General features: G+C 43.6%; 1 protein-coding gene across 1 annotated transcript in view; it reads left to right on the top strand.

The window, feature by feature from the left end:
• The window catches only part of EFCAB8 (EF-hand calcium binding domain 8), a 39,100-nt gene that overhangs the window by 12,458 nt on the left and 10,554 nt on the right, over positions 1–16,088 (top strand). Inside the window, exons 6-9 of the mRNA XM_032592762.1 lie at positions 679–984; positions 1,103–1,237; positions 10,026–10,247; positions 10,810–10,947. Of these exons, the coding sequence (XP_032448653.1) occupies positions 679–984; positions 1,103–1,237; positions 10,026–10,247; positions 10,810–10,947 (801 nt within the window). The remainder of the gene's footprint in view (positions 1–678; positions 985–1,102; positions 1,238–10,025; positions 10,248–10,809; positions 10,948–16,088) is intronic.

Genomic DNA, 16,088 nt, shown 5'->3' with positions numbered 1-16,088 from the left:
AGGTGGCTTCGCTGTGTGTGTGTGTGTTTTCTTACATGGAGGCACTTTTTCCAGAGCCCCTTTAGGTCCCTCGGCTCCTTCTGAGCACTGCAGCCAGGCGGGCCACCTCCCTGGTTAGGTTCACTTCATCCATTGCCCTCTGCTGTCTCCAACCTGGGCACGGCCCCTTCCCAGAGCATGGCCAATACGGACCCAGCGTCTACAAGCTTGGGGGCAGGATCTGGAGGGAAGACAACCCAGGGAACCTAGAGTCACAGGCTCGATCCTGGGCTATTTTCTCGGTCCTCCAGCGTGTGTAACCTGCAGAGATGAGCCACTGGGGCCCGCCAGCCTCCCCGCCCAAGCTTCATCTCCCTGGAGACCAAGCTCCAGAGGCCTGAGGCCTCAGCAGAGGCAGACTCAGCAGAGGCAGAGGAGACTGGGCCCTCCTCTCTGCTCCAGGATTCACCCTCCCAGGCTTGACTGATGCTCTCATTTTGGGGGAGTAAGGAGATAGAGCAGGGTGGTTTGGCCTCCGACTCTCAGCGGTGGATACGGTATCTCTCGTGTGGGTCTGGGGTCAGAATACTTCAGCGATTGAAGTCCGATTCCTGTTCCTGGGAACTGAGGCTTGAGAGAGAAGCCACTTCGAGACAGGCTCCACGCGATGCCTGTCCGGCGTAAGCAGTGCAGACCTAGATCCCACGTGGCCCGTTCTGCTGTAAGACGCACGCACTGTGCGTTCCTACAGGGACGCTCGGACCACCTCTGGAGTGTCGGGGTTGCGCCACCGCACGCACACTTTCCAGAACCATGAGTATGCGCTCCCCAGCCCTCCCCTTTGGCCAGGGTATCTCTTCCAGGACAAGGAGAGGGTTTCCCCAAGGGCAGACTGAAGTCTCTGCCCCGACAGAGGAAGCTCCTGGTTACTCAAAATGGAGACTCCCCAGCATGGGCGTGTCTTTATTGCAGGATCCATTAGACACCTGGCTGTCCCTTTCACAGGTCGGTGTGTTTACTGACGGGGGGCTGGGGTGCTCGTTCTTTCAGCATCTGCCTCTGGTCTCCCCCCGCCGCCCCCGCCGCCCCCATGATGACCTGGGAGGCCCATTTTGCTTTCCAGAAACCTCTCAGTGCTGAAAGCCCTAAGCCGTTTAGAATACCCTATGGCAGACAGTCAGTTCTCAGAGATGCTCAAAGGAGAGGAGGGGAGTTCCAGAAGAAGGTTCTGCTGCAATCCAATGCATCGGTGGAGAAGGTGGGCCACGCTCAGGCAGGGTCTGGGGTATGAGCTGGGGTTGGGGGGTGGGTGGGTCTGGGATCAATCAGGATGGGTTGGAAGGGGAGGGCCTATGAGCCTAAGGGGCCAACCTGGTTCTCCCTGGGACCTGGAGAGGCATGGTGGAGGTGAAGGTACCACTCAGGACTCTGGCTTCAGGGCCACTCTGTCTGGGGGAGGCTCCTTGAGTATATGCGTGGAGGAGGGTGCAGGGTCCCCCCCCGCGCCCGGTTGGTGGGATGGCCTGGGATGTAGGAGAAGCAGCATTGCCAGAAGCCACTGTTAAAATGTCCTCCTGTGCTCTGGGAGGGTGTTTTCGTACAATATGGAGTGGGGCTTGGGTCATTCTTGTTCTTCTTCCTTCCTCCTGCACCTTTCCCCCTTCTGACCGGGATGCCCCTCACTGTGCCGTCACCATAGATGAAGTGACACTCAGGCCCCTTCTAGCTTTGATGTGCAAACAAAGGTAATTTGGAGGCTGTCGGTTTCCTAAGACCTACCAGGGGCCCAGTGAAAACCCAAATCATAGTTGTGTTAAGGTGTGGCAGCACCGTCCCCTTCCCAGCTCCAGGGCGCAGGGACTTGGGAATAGGGGGGCAGTGCCGGCAGGGCTGGGTCCTGCGGTGGCGGAGTGGAGAGCTGCGAGCAGCTGGACAGTCTCTCCTCCACGTTGCAAATGTGCTTTCCCTCTTTTAAAAAAGTGCCTTAGGGGCGCCTGCCTGGCTTAGAGCATGCGACTCGTGATCTTGGGGTTGTGAGTTCGAGCCCACGTTGGGTGTAGAGATTACTTTTCAAAAACCTTTTTTTAAAAACCTTTAAAAGTAGCGTTCTAGTTGGTTAAAAAAAAAAAAAAAAAAAAGGCAGCAGCCGCACAGTACCCAATAGTAGCAGCCCTGTCACTGCTCGAATTGGTAGATTGGTTTAGCTTCCTCTTTGTTTTTTTCCTTCTTCTTCAGTGTTAAATTTGTCTACATGCTCACATCCTTTATTTTTAGACCAGTGATGAAAATATAGCTATGTCCTGCCATTTGCTTTTTAAAATTTAACTACATGCCATGGATATGTTTCTGTATCAGTATTAGATCCAGCTTATTCTTTTGTAACTTATCTTTTTTTTTTTTTTTTTTTTGGTAACAGTTGCATAGTGCCCCATAATTTGCATGTATCACAGACTCTTAAGCCAGCCTTCTCTTGATAGAATGTAGGTTGGTTCCAGTTTGTAACTTTGAGCAGCTCTGCACGGAAATCCTTGTGCAGATGCCCCTATGCACTTGTGCGAGTGCATTGAAAGGGTGGATTCCTGGAACCAGGGTTGCTCAAAAGATCCCATCCCTTTCAGCCTCTGAGTCTGACCGAAGTAGATGACTCAAAGCCCAACCTTTGACTGTGACCTGGTCCCATCAGGGCCCAGACGGTTATTCATTGAGTGTTTTCCATGTGCCAGGCCCTGGGCAGGCAGCAGTGAATACAACAGAAACGAAAACCTGTGCCCTCACGGAACTGACATTGTAGTGGGGTGAGACAGACGATTAACTAGCTAGTAAAATAAATGGTAGGTCACAGGGTGAGCAAGTGCAGCAGAGAACCCAGAAAGCCAAGGCGAGGGTAGGGGGTGGCATGGGAGGTAGAGAGAGCATAGCTATTTACATAGGGGGATCAGGGAAGGCTTCACAGAGGAGGGGACATTTTCACAGAAGCTTGAAGCCTGCTGTCATTGGAAGGATGGTGACCCTGGCAGAGGGAGCAGTAGGCACAAAGGCCCTCACAGAAGAGCTTATTTGGAATGTTCAAGAAAGAGCGTTTCTCTCTAATTAGGAAGTGGTACATGTCCTTCACTTAAAATGAAAAAATTCAAGCCTTATAGGGGTGTCTAAAGTAAAACAATGACTTACCTTCTTCCTCCGTCTCCAGGGGTAACTAGTGTTAAGGTGTGTTGTAGCCTTGTGGACATTTTTCTGTGCATACGCAAGTATATACATGTACAAATGTGTATATGTACCTCTAAATATTTTTTCACCAAATAGCATCAGATTATACATACACTACTCTGCCATTTTGCTCTTTTTCACCCAACCACCTCATGGCATCTCTCCCTGCCAGTGGTTGGGAGGCCACGGCCCCTCTCTTAGCAGCCGCGTGGTATTTTGGTGTAGGTGGTACCTATCCGCCGGCCTGCTCTCGCTGGTAGAAGGTTAGATTGCTAGGTTTTGCCTTTATAGCTCACATTGCCATGGAACATCTTTGTACACGAATTGTTAGCTCTCTTGTCTATGTCCCAGGATTAGAAATGCACTCTTAGGAAGCTTTTGATACGTTGTGTTATACTCCAGCCTATTAATAATATCAGAGTAGTTAATACTTATTGAGCTCTTAGTATCTGCTAGATGTGAGCTTCAACATTTACATGAATTATTTTTCTCTCTCTCAAACAGCCCTGGTGGGTATGTACTATTATTATTTCCATTTTGTGGATAAAGAGACTGGGGCTCAATGAGGTGAAGTGACCTGCCCAAGATTCTCACTGTCAGAAAATGGCTGAGCCAAGGCCTGATTCCAGATCTATTTGTTTGCAAAGTCTGCATCCTTGACTATTTGTGCTATTACTGTTAGCAATTCCTTGGCTTTTTGTAATCTGGCCTGGTGATCTGAGTGTAATAGGATTTGTATCATGAATCTTGACAGGATCTTTGGAGATTATATGCAAAGGACTGAATGTCTATTGGTGAAATTCCAGGTACTATGGCTGGTGTGTGTGTGTGTGGGGGGGGGGGGGGCTGGCAGTCATGTCTAAGGCTGGCCTGCTTCTTCTTCTTTTTTTAATATAAATTATTGTAAAATTGGCTAATGTACAGAGTGTAAAGTGTGCTCTTGGTTTTTAGGGTAGATTCCCATGGTTTATCACTTACATACAACACCCAGTACTCATCCAACAAGTGCCCTTCTCCTCAATGCCCATCACCCATTTTCCCCTCTCCCCTGACCCCCTTCAACCCTCAGTTTGTTGTCTGTATTTAAGAGTCTCTTATGGTTTGCCTCCCTCCCTCTCTGTCTGTAACTATTTTTTCCCCTTCCCTTCCCCCATGGTCTTCTGTTAAGTTTCTCAAGATCCACATATGAGTGAAAACATATGATATCTGTCTTTCTCTGACTGACTTCACTTAGCATAATATCTTCCAGTTGCATCCATCTTGCTGCAAATGGCAGGATTTCATTCTTTCTCGTTGTCAACTAGTGTTCCATTGTACATATAAACCACATCTTCTTTATCCATTCGTCAGTTGATGGACATTTAGGCTCTTTCCATAATTTGGCTATGGTTGAAAGTACTGCTATAAACATTGGGGTACACGTGTCCTTGTGCATCAGCACTCCTGTATCCCTTGGGTAAATTCCTAGTAGTGCTATTCCTGGGTCGTAGGGTAGTTCTATTTTTAAGTTTTTGAGGAATCTCCACACTGTTTTCCAGAGCGGCTGCACCAGTTTGCATTCTCACCAACAGTGCAAGAGGCTTCCCATTTCTCCACGTCCTCGCCAGCATCTATTGTTTCCTGATGCTGACTCTCCTTCCTGGCTTCCAAATAACTCTGTCTTCCACCCCCATTGTTTCCTAAGCAGCAAAGTCCTTTCCCTCTGGGTTACTGGGTGGTAGACCGTGGAACTTCTCAGGATGCTGTCCTGGAGAGGGTCCGGAGCTCCTAGGTCACCCTCAGTCCCAGCCTTTCCTTAGTGGATGAGAGAGAGGGTGGACTGGGGCAAGGACTCCTGGGGGAGTCTTACCTGTCAGGTCTCCTTTGCCACTGTTTCTGTCTGGCCATGTCTGAAGACTGCGGGGTATGGCAGATAAGGGCACGTGGAAGGAGACAGGAAATAGATCCAGGCACAGCCGTGTCTCTTACCATCTGTGGATGAACCCCAGTCCTTGGCCCTTTCCTTAGTGGTAAAGGACCAGATAGGTGGGGAGTGGCAAATCCCTCTGAAAGACATGGGTAGCTTCAGCTTCTTCTGAAGGGGTCTCCGGGCAGACCTTTAGTCCCCCTGCACTTGAGAACTGTCTGAGACCACTGGGTGGAGTGAGACCGGAATGTCCAACCTCAGTTGGGAAGCTCTTTCCAAAGTGGGCAGGAGACTGTCTTTGAGGCTTCAGGGGCCAGGTGCAGAGTGCAAAAGGCATAGTGTTGGTTACCTGCCTTCCGACCACACGGATCCCGCTCCATCCTGTCCAGGGTGGGGTATCCTACTGTGCCCCTCTTCACTGTGCCCACTCCTGATCACTGGCCGCACAGCCCCGACTGTGTGCTCTCGCAGGCCCACGGCCCTCTCTGAGCCTGCAAAGGTCCCTCCCCATCACGCACCTTCGGCCTGCCCATTCAAGCTGTCCCAGGGCTGGTGCAGAAAGGATGGGGAAGGAAGCTTCAGTTTTCCCCAGTTCAGAAATGGGAAGATCTTTGTGGCACATCATTTTGGTGAATCCTGTGTAGCTATGAGGAGTCACATTTTAAGAGAATACTTGATCTAGAGTATGACAAAATTTACTTTAACAGTGATAATGACAATGATAAAAAATTTAAGTGTGCATCCTTGAGATTTTTAAAAAATGTTTATTTATTTATTGTATTTATTTATTTAGAGAGAGTGTGCACAAGCAGGGAAGGGGCAGAGAGAGAGAGGGAAACACAGAATCTGAAATAGGCCCCAGGCTCTGAGCTGTCAGAAGCTGTCAGCCGAGAGCCTGACACAGAGCTCAAACAAACTGTGAGATTGTGACCTGAGCCGAAGTCGGACACTTAACTGAGCCACCCAAGCACTCCAAGATTTATTTTTATATGCCTATATCTCGATCTATTGATAGATCTATCCTGCTATAGATACACACAGACACACACACACACACACACACACACACACACACACACACACAGGTATGGTGCAAGCGGGGGATGGGCAGAGAAAGGGGGAGACATAATCCCAAGCAGACTCCACATTGTCAGCGTAGAGCCCGATCTGGGGCTCGAACACACGAACCGCGAGATCATGACCTGAGCTGAAATCAAGAGTTGAACGCTTAACCGACTGAGCCAAACAGCGCCCCTGGTTTTGTTTTTCTTAAACAAGACTGGGAGCATTTGAGACTGTAGTTCAGCTGCTGGATTTTTTTTTTTTTAATCTAACAATGTAGAGCAGACAACCTTTGCTGTCAATACATATAAATCCATCTACTTCATTCTTGTTAATGGCTTCATAGACAGGGCCAATCTATGCTTTTTTGAGCCTAAAACTTACACAATTTGGTTGGCACATTTATGGAAAATAACACAAAATTATGAATAAAAAATGAGATACAAAAGTGAAAATTTACTTAAAATGAGAAAAGAAATGACAATTTTTCTTTTTCTTTTTTTCTTTTTTTGAGAGGCCGCACTTTGAATACTTTTATTTCCTTCTTTACCCTATGTCCTCCCTCCTCCAGTCTGGAAATACAGCAGCAGGGAGCTGTGATAAGATTTTTAAAAAATTTACTCTCAAGTTCATGAAACTCCGAAATATTTACATCATTTAGTCATTTATAGATTTGTGTATGTAAAGTCTTTCAGAGGAGATACTTTTTTTTTTTTTTAATGTTTATTTATTTTTGAGACAGAGAGAGACAGAGCATGAATGGGGGAGGGGCAGAGAGAGAGGGAGACACAGAATCAGAAGCAAGCTCCAGGCTCTGAGCCATCAGCCCAGAGCCTGACGCGGGGCTCGAACTCACGAACCGTGAGATTGTGACCTGAGTCGAAGTCGGACGCTCAACCGATTGAGCCACCCAGGCGCCCCAGGAGATACTTTTTAAAAAATTATTCCTAGAACTATTGTTGTTATTATTATTATTGTTGTTGTTATTATTATTATTATTATTATTATTATTATTTCTTGATATAGAGATCAATGTGGTTACATTTTATTTAGAAATTTTTCTTTCTTTCTTTCTTTGAATCTAAGTTAGTTAACATATATTATAATAATGATTTCAAGAATAGAATTTAGCAATTCATGGGGCACCTGGGTTGCTCAGTTGATTAAGAGTCCAACTTCGGCTCAGGTCATGATCTCACGGCTTGTGAGTTCGAGCCGCACATGGGGCTCTGTGCTGACAGCTCAGAGCCTGGAGCCTGCTTTAGATTCTGTGTCTCCCTCTGTTTCTGCCCCTCCCCCACTCGTGCTCTGTTTTTCTCTCTCTCTCTCAAAAATAAACATTAACAAAAAACAAATACCTTAAAAAAATTTAGTGATTTGTCAACATCTATTGTTGCCCGAGTTGTTAATGTTAGCCATTCTGACAGGTGTGAGGTGGTATCTCACTGGTTTTGATTTGTATTTCCCTGATGATGAGTGATGTGGAACATTTTTTTCATGTGTCTGTTAGCCATCTGGATGAGAAAGGACAATAAATTTTAAAACTTACAGCTGACAATTATAAGTCTCCACAAGTTGCTAATTCTTCCCAGGACCTTGGAAGGGCCTTGAACTTGACCTTGAACTTTGCCTTAAGCTTTATGAACTTCACTGGTAAATCTGCCCCTGGCTGCGGTATATTTCTTTGGATTCACTATAATTTATGTAATGAATGCCCAGTTGATTAGACATTTAAGTTGTTCCTAGTTTTTTGCTATTATAAACAAAGGTGTGATTGAAATCCTTATAGATTTATCTGTGCAGTTATGCTAGATTTTCCATAAGTATGATTGATGGCTCACCAAGTGAGCACAGTTTACATTTCAATGGACGAAGCCATTTTGCTCTCCAAGAAGACTTCCCTCCAACAGTGTGTGAGTCTGCCTTTGTTCTTACACTAAGCCAGGAATGGATATTAGCCTTTTCTTAATTCCTGCCAGTCTGGTGGGTGGAAATTAAAAAAAAAAAGTTCTTTTGATTATTCGTAATATTGAGCTTTCTATATGTTCGTTAGACATTTGTATTTCTTCCATGAATTAAGCATCCACTTATATCCCTTGTCTATTCTTTTTGGCATTAATTTATTAGAGCTCCTTAGATGTGCTTTGGAAAGTGAATCCTTTGCTGTTGTGTATTGCAGATATTTTCACCTCATCTGTCTTTGTGATATCACACTGAGGTTTTAGTCTTTATCTAGCCATCTTTGTTATTTTCCTTTGTGACAAGAGAGAAAGGCATTGTTTATCCCAAGATCACAGAAAATTTGTTATATTTTCTTCTAGACATTTATAATTATATATTTATTTAGTCATCTTCTTGTCCCATCTAAGTAGTTTTGTGTATGGTGTGATATATGAATCTAAAACTGTTTTTCTAAATTGATAGCCAGTTGTTCAAAGCCATTTATTGCATAGTTTATCTTTTCTCCACTGGCTTGAAATTCTATCATTCTTATATAATATTAGAGTCTTCTATAGTCTATTTCTGGGATCTCTCTTCTTCCATTGGTATTTTCGTCTATTCTTGCATGTATATTTAATGATTAAAAAATATAATGAAAGTCTTTACAGACGATGCATTAGGGGTGCCTGGGTGGCTCAGTCAGTGAAGTGTCCAACTTAGGCTCAGGTCATGATCGCACCGTCCGTGAGTTCAAGCCCCACGTCGGGCTCTGTGCTGACAGCTCAGAGGCTGGAGCCTGCTTCGGATTCTGTGTTTCCCTCTCTCTCTGCCTCTTCCCCACTCATGCTCTCTCTCTCTCTCTCTCAAAAAAAATAAAATAAAAACATTAAAAAAAGAGACATTGCATTAAAATCTTCACGGTGATTATTTCTGGATATTGGCATTTTGTGGGTGATTTAAGTTTCTTTTCATTTGTGCCATCCACGTTTTGTACTGCGTGCAAGTACACTTGCATAAAATGGGGGAAATGCTTGTCCTTTGTCTTTGGTTTAGGGACTCCTGGTTCTGTGACCCTGGCATTTGGGCCAACAGGAAGTAGGTTAAGCATTTTGTTTTGGACATGTGTGACAATCAGGATATTTCAGAATTTTTGCTGTTGGTGACATGTTTTGGGGACACATAAGCCACCACACTGTAATTTCTGATATAGCAGGAATGGATATTCCTGATATAGCAGGAATTCTGATATAGCCTCCAATTTCCCCCGTCTGGTCTGATTCACTCTACCGCTTGTGCTCTCTGCCTCACGTAGGATGGGGGCCAGGAGAGCAGCTCTCTTCTCATGCCAGCCATGCATGATAGCTGTCCGCCCCCATCACCCCTGCCTGGGCCACAGAGTGACATGTAAGGTGAAAGTGAGCAGAGGGGGGAATTAACAAAAGGCATGATCACAACAAGACTTGAGCAAGAATTTGGTTAAGATGCTTTCTTGGCAGTTGGCTGGAAAATATAGCATCTTACCATAGACGTGTATGAAGGAGAACGAGTGTGTTCTTCAAATCGCTTTGAGTGGAGTTACAGGTCTTAGAAACTCTTCTTTGAGTCTTGGGGTGCATCAGATTTGTATGTCTTTATTCAACAAATCTTCACTGATCATGTAGCATGTGTCAGACACGACTATAGTTGCTAAAGATAAAAGAATGAACAAAAAAGACACCAATTCCTCCCCTCAAGGAGCTCATAGTGCAGCCAATATTCATTACCAGCTACGTAGGAAGAGTGGTGGATCATCACCATCCTCACTGGGCATCTAGGAAATTGGGGGAGCAGGGGTGGGGTGACTTGCCTGAGTCCCTCAGCACCGTGTAACAGTGGCCAGGGTGAGTCCCGGCTCACAGCACTGCTGAGCTGGCCCACCTCTCTCGCACAGATCATCTTCCTGCAGACCAGGCCTCGCCTGCCACACATAGCCACCCTGCTGAGCAGCTGCGTGGATGGCCACATCTATGCCTGGTCCATCCATGGAGGCGGAGGTCTGCTCGGGAAGTTCCCTGTGGACTTCGAAGACAAGGGGGATGTGGTTGTGGGCGCCATGGCCACTGATGAAAAAGACTTGATCCTCGTCACAGGGGATTGTAAAGGATACATCAAGGTGAGGAGGAACTGGCTTGAGATTGAGGGGGCGGCGTCAGCCAAGCTCCGGCCACCTCTTCGCTAAATGTGGCGCTAGCCTAGTCTCTGCTCCCTCTGGGTACTGGTTTCATTTGTAAAACAGTGGGCAGTAAAAGTCCTCTTCTGCTCTGGTGTGCCCAGGAAATGAGTGAGGACGTGGTTCCAAAAGGCCCTCCAAGAAGCCTCTCCCGATGGGTCCCCTATTCCATCGTTCTCTTCCTACAACTCCCTCACCCCTCAGCTATGCATCTCTCTATGAACAGGGGTCTCAGCAGCCAACTTCATAATTTATGGTGAGCCATGGGGCAAGAATGTCTTGTCCTTGGGCCAGTCACACCCTCTCTGCCTGCCGGCTAATAGGTCTGGCCTACAAGTTCCCTTGGACCCCTTCTGACCCGAGTGTCTGGGTATCTCAGAGGTGTGAGTGAGAACTACCCCACTCACACCTCAGAGTGAAGACAAGTAGTTTGGGAGGGGCCCACAGTGTGAGTTGGTGTTGGTGTCAAGGGATGCTGGGCCACTAACCCACATTTTGTGCCTAGATCTGGGACATCAAAGATTATTGCACATTCAGTGACAAGTGTCCACTTCAACCCAATGGAACAAGCAAGTTCCAGTTCTTAATTCCTGAACGGGTCCAGATCAACCTTCCACACTACATCCCCTTGAAGGAGAAGGAGGTAGGAAGACTCTGGGGGAATCTGAACCCCACTAATGATCTGGGGCCATGGCTCTCTTCCTGAGATTCTGAGTCTTTCGTGTTTCTTGTTCAATGTTGTCTGGTTGATGTGGAGACATTTTTGTTAGCCAGAAGTCACCATTAACCAGTCAAACACAAGTATACACACCTGCATACACATGCACATGTACACACACACACACACACACACACACACACACACACCGCTTCTATGGGCTTTAATCTTTGCGATGAAGGCCCTGGACTCATGAATTCGTTTTAAGATAATGAAAATGTTTATGTATTTTCTTGAGTAGGTAATATATTTACATAGTAAAAAATCACTTGATATTTCCCTAATGACTAACGAAGCTGAGAACCTTTTCCTTAGTTATCAAGAAAATGCAAATTAAAACCACAATGTGATACCACGACATACCTACCAGGATGACTAAAACTAAAAAGACAGGCAATACCAAATGTTGGCAAGGATGTAGATCAACTGGAATTTCCATTGCTGGCAGGAATGTAGATTGGTGTAATCACTTTGGGGAACTGTTTGGTAGTTCCCACTAGAACTGAATATGTCTACACTATGATCCAGCAATTCCACTGCTAGGTTTATATCCAAGAGAAGCCTGTGCTCTAAAAGATAATGAATAAGAACATTGGGGCGCCTGGGTGGCGCAGTCGGTTAAGCGTCTGACTGCAGCCAGGTCACGATCTCGCGGTCCGTGAGTTTGAGCCCCACGTCAGGCTCTGGGCTGATGGCTCAGAGCCTGGAGCCTGTTTCCGATTCTGTGTCTCCCTCTCTCTCTCTGCCCCTCCCCCGTTCATGCTCTGTCTCTCTCTGTCCCAAAAATAAATAAACATTGAAAAAAAAATTAAAAAAAAAAAGAACATTGATATAATTACCATTTGCAATAACTCCGCATTTGAAACAACCCAAATGTCCATCAGTGTAGACTGAAATATAAATTGTGCTATACACACCATATAGAATAATACCCAGCATTAGAAATGAATGGTTTGCAACTATTCATTACAAAATGGGTAATTATTTGAACAAAGTAGGTTAAAGAAGTCAGACATGAAAGAGTATATATTGTAAATTTCATAGTTCGATCTATATGAAGTATGAAAACAGACAAAACAAACATACCCTATTAGAAGTGATTATCTTTGTGCGGGCATGGATTGGTCGAAAGGAGCCATGAGGGGGACTTCTGGTGGATGGACAATGTTCTGTTTCATAATCTGGGTCTGGTCATACAGCTGTGTTCAGTTTGTGAAAGTTTATTCATTACATTTATGATATGTACACTTTTCTATATGTATGTTATACACTAGCGAAGATTTTAAAAACTCAAGGTGGCAAAAGGCCTGTAGTAAGGACTGTTAGTCCTACACCTATTCCCCGCTGCCCAAAACCAAGAAAAACTTCTTGTTCCACTTCTGCTGATTTTTGGTTATTCTTCCAGTGTTTATTTATGCAAACAGAAATGTGTAAAGTTCTCTCCTTGTTTTTACATGAAGGTAGCATGTCATACACACTGGTGCTCACCTTGTTTTTCTTATTCCATAATATATCTTGGAGATCTTTGCATATGAGTACATTATTCTTTTTTTTTTTTTTTAATGTTTATTTATTTTGGGGACAGAGAGAGACAGAGCATGAATAGGGGAGGGGCAGAGAGAGAGGGAGACACAGAATCGGAAGCAGGCTCCAGGCTCTGAGCCATCAGTCCAGAGCCTGACGTGGGGCTCGAACTCGCGGACCGCGAGATCGTGACCTGAGCTGAAGTCGGACGCTTAACCAACTGCGCCACCCAGGCGCCCCTAGTACATTATTCTTTATAGCTGTGTAGTAAACCATAGGACATGTTATTGATATAATTCCCTTTGAAGGGAAATTGAGGTTGTTTTCAATCTTTTGTTCTTAACAGAAGTGAAGAGTGAATGTTGTTTCATATGTGTGAAAAATATGCCTGAAGGATAAATTCCTGGAAGTGGGATTTCTAGATTAAAGGGTTGTATGCATTTGCAGTTCTGATAGCCATCTTGCAGTCTTAGGTGCTTTTTGAATCTCTGAACAAAGATATTATGTCTAGTCTGGTTTTAGTAAGAAGAAAATGTCAAATGTCACTGCATTCAAATCTGTTGGGAGTAAGTCACCCATGGGTTCACTATATGAGGAATCTGTAATGTTAATATAATTGTTATATTAACAACAATGTGTGTCATTTATTTACTGCTTAATGTGTTTCAAGAATTGTGATAAGTGCTTTTATGTGTTCTCTCACTGATTCTCCATAATTGCTCTGGGAGAGAGATGTTACTTTTCAGATGAGGAAGATAAAACTGAAGAGCTGGAGGGACCTAAGTTCACACAACTGCCAGTGTTGGACCCGGGCGTAAACTCAAGTCTGACTCCAGAATCTGTGCTCCCGACCATCTGCACTTAGTGTTATAATGATATATTTTAAACAAATTGGGATTATACTGTATGTAACTAGAATTTTCTATATTATCAAACATTCTTGAAAATCAGCCTTTCTAATGATGAAGTAATATTTCACTGTATAGAGGTACAATCATTTATTTAACTTATTGTCAGACATTAGCACAGTTTTTAATTTTTCATTATCAAAAAAATGATAGAAAATGGATAAATTCTTAGATATGAACTACCAGAATGGGCTCAAAATGAAATAGAAAATTTAAAGAAATAGAAAACTTGAATATCACAAGAGATCGAACTAGTAATAAAACTCCCCACAAAGAAAAGCCCAGGTACAGATGACTTTACTGGTGAACTCTACCAAATAATTAAATTAGAATTAATGTCAATTCTTCAAGAATTCTTGCCAAAGAGTTTTCTATGAGGCCACTGTTACCTTGATAACCTAACCAGACAAGGACATCACAAGAAAATAAAACTATAGGCCAATATCTCTTATGAATACAGATGCAAATACCATCAATAAAACACTAGCAAATTGAATCCAGCAACATATGAAAAGGATTACACATCATGACCAAGTGAGGCTTATCCCAGGAATGCAAGGTTGGTTTAATATCCAAAATCAATGTAATACACCATATTAAGTGAATAAAGAACAAAAGACACATAATCATCTCAATAAATACAGAAACAGCATTTGACAAAATCCAACACCCTTTCCTGATAAAAGCGCTCAATTAACAAGGAGTAGAAGGGAAATTCCTCAACTACTAATGTTTTACTGGAAGGGCAAGTAGGTAAGAAAATGAAATAAAAGGCATCCAGCTTATAATAGCATCAAAAAGAATAAAATATTTAGGAATGAATTTACAAAAGTAGTACAAAACTTGTGCTATTAAAACTACAAAACACTGTTGAAAGAAATCAAAGACAACCTAAATAAATGGAAAGATATCCCATGTTCATGGATTGGAAGATTTAATCTTGTTAATATAACAATATTTTCCAAATTAATTCAGTGTACTCGATCAATCCCCACTCCTTATTTTGCAGAAATTGACAAGCTGATCCTAAAATTCATACAGAAATGCAAATGTCCTAGAATAGTCCAAAAATCTTGAAAAAAGACAGAGTTGGAAAACTCACATTTCCCAATTTCAAAACTTACTGCAAAGCTACAGTGAAAATAGTGTGGTGCTAGCATTAGCATAGACATATAGGTCAATAAAATAGAATTAAGAGTGGAAAAATAAACTGTCAAATTTCTGATCAATTTATTTTTGACAGAGGTACCAAAACAATCAAATGGAGGAAAGAATAATTGTTTAAATGTTTCTAAATCTATTTTTGAGAGAGACAGAGAGAGAGAGAGAGAGAGAGAGAGAGAGAGAGAGAGAGAGAGAAAGCAGGGGAGGAGCAAAGAGAGAGGGAGACAGGAGACAAAATCACAGACAGGCTCCATGCTGTCAGTGCAGGGCCTGATGTGGGGTTCAAATTCACGAACAGTGAGATCATGACCTGAGCTACAATCAGGAGTTGGATGCTTAACTGACTGAGCCACCCAGGGGCCCCAGAAAGAATAATCTTCTTAAACAAATGGTGCTGCGAAAACCGGATATCCACAGCAAAGAATGAACACACAACATAAAGGAAAACATACTTTACTTCATAAATTAACTTTCAGTGGTCATGGACCTAAATGGAAGAGTTAAAATTATAAGACTCTTAGAAGAAAGCATAGGGAGATATCTGCATGACTTTGGGTTAGGCAATATATTTTTTAATTTTTTTAATGTTTATTTGAGAGAGAGAGGGAGAGAGAGAGAGCAGAGGAGAGGCAGAGAGAGAAGGAGACACAGAATTCAAAGTGGGCTGCAGCTTCTGAGCTGTCAGCACAGAGCCCAATGTGGGGCTGGAAGAGCTATGAGATCATGATCTGAGGCTAAGTCAGAGGCTTAACTGACTGAGCCACCCAGGCGCAAGGGTTAGGCAATATTTCTTTTTTTAAAAATTTTTTTTAACTTTTATTTTATTTTTGAGACAGAGAGAGACAGCATGAACGGGGGAGGGCCAGAGAGAGAGGGAGACACAGAATCTGAAACAGGCTCCAGGCTCTGAGCTGTCAGCACAGAGCCCGACGCGGGGCTCGAACTCACGGACCGTGAGATCATGACCTGAGCCGAAGTCGGACGCCTAACCGACTGAGCCACCCAGGCGCCCCAATATTTCTTAAATATGACATCAAAAACACAAACAACAAAACAAACAAATAAATTGAATTTTGTCAAATTTAAAAACTTTTGGCCTACAAAAGACACCATATAAGAAAGTGAAAAGATGACATATAGAATGGGAGAAAATATTTGCAAATAATGTACATGATAAGAGACTAGTATCCAGAATATTCAAAGAAATCTTACACATCAACAATAAAAAGACAAATTACCCAGTTAAAAATGGGCAAAGAATCTAAATAGACATTTCTTCAAGAAGATACACAAATCACCAATAAGTATATGAAAAGATGCCAAACATCATTAGCCATTAGGGGAATGTATATCAAAACCATGATGAGATCCCCGTTCACACTCATTAGGATAGCTGTAGATAATAAATGTTGGCTAAGTTGTGGGCAAATTGAAACTCTCATACATTGCTGGTAAGAACGTAAGGTGGTA

This window comes from Lynx canadensis, chromosome A3 (genome assembly GCF_007474595.2).
Source record: "Lynx canadensis isolate LIC74 chromosome A3, mLynCan4.pri.v2, whole genome shotgun sequence".
In the NCBI taxonomy this organism is placed as follows: domain Eukaryota; kingdom Metazoa; phylum Chordata; class Mammalia; order Carnivora; family Felidae; genus Lynx; species Lynx canadensis.
This window is presented reverse-complemented; position numbering and strand designations above follow the sequence as displayed.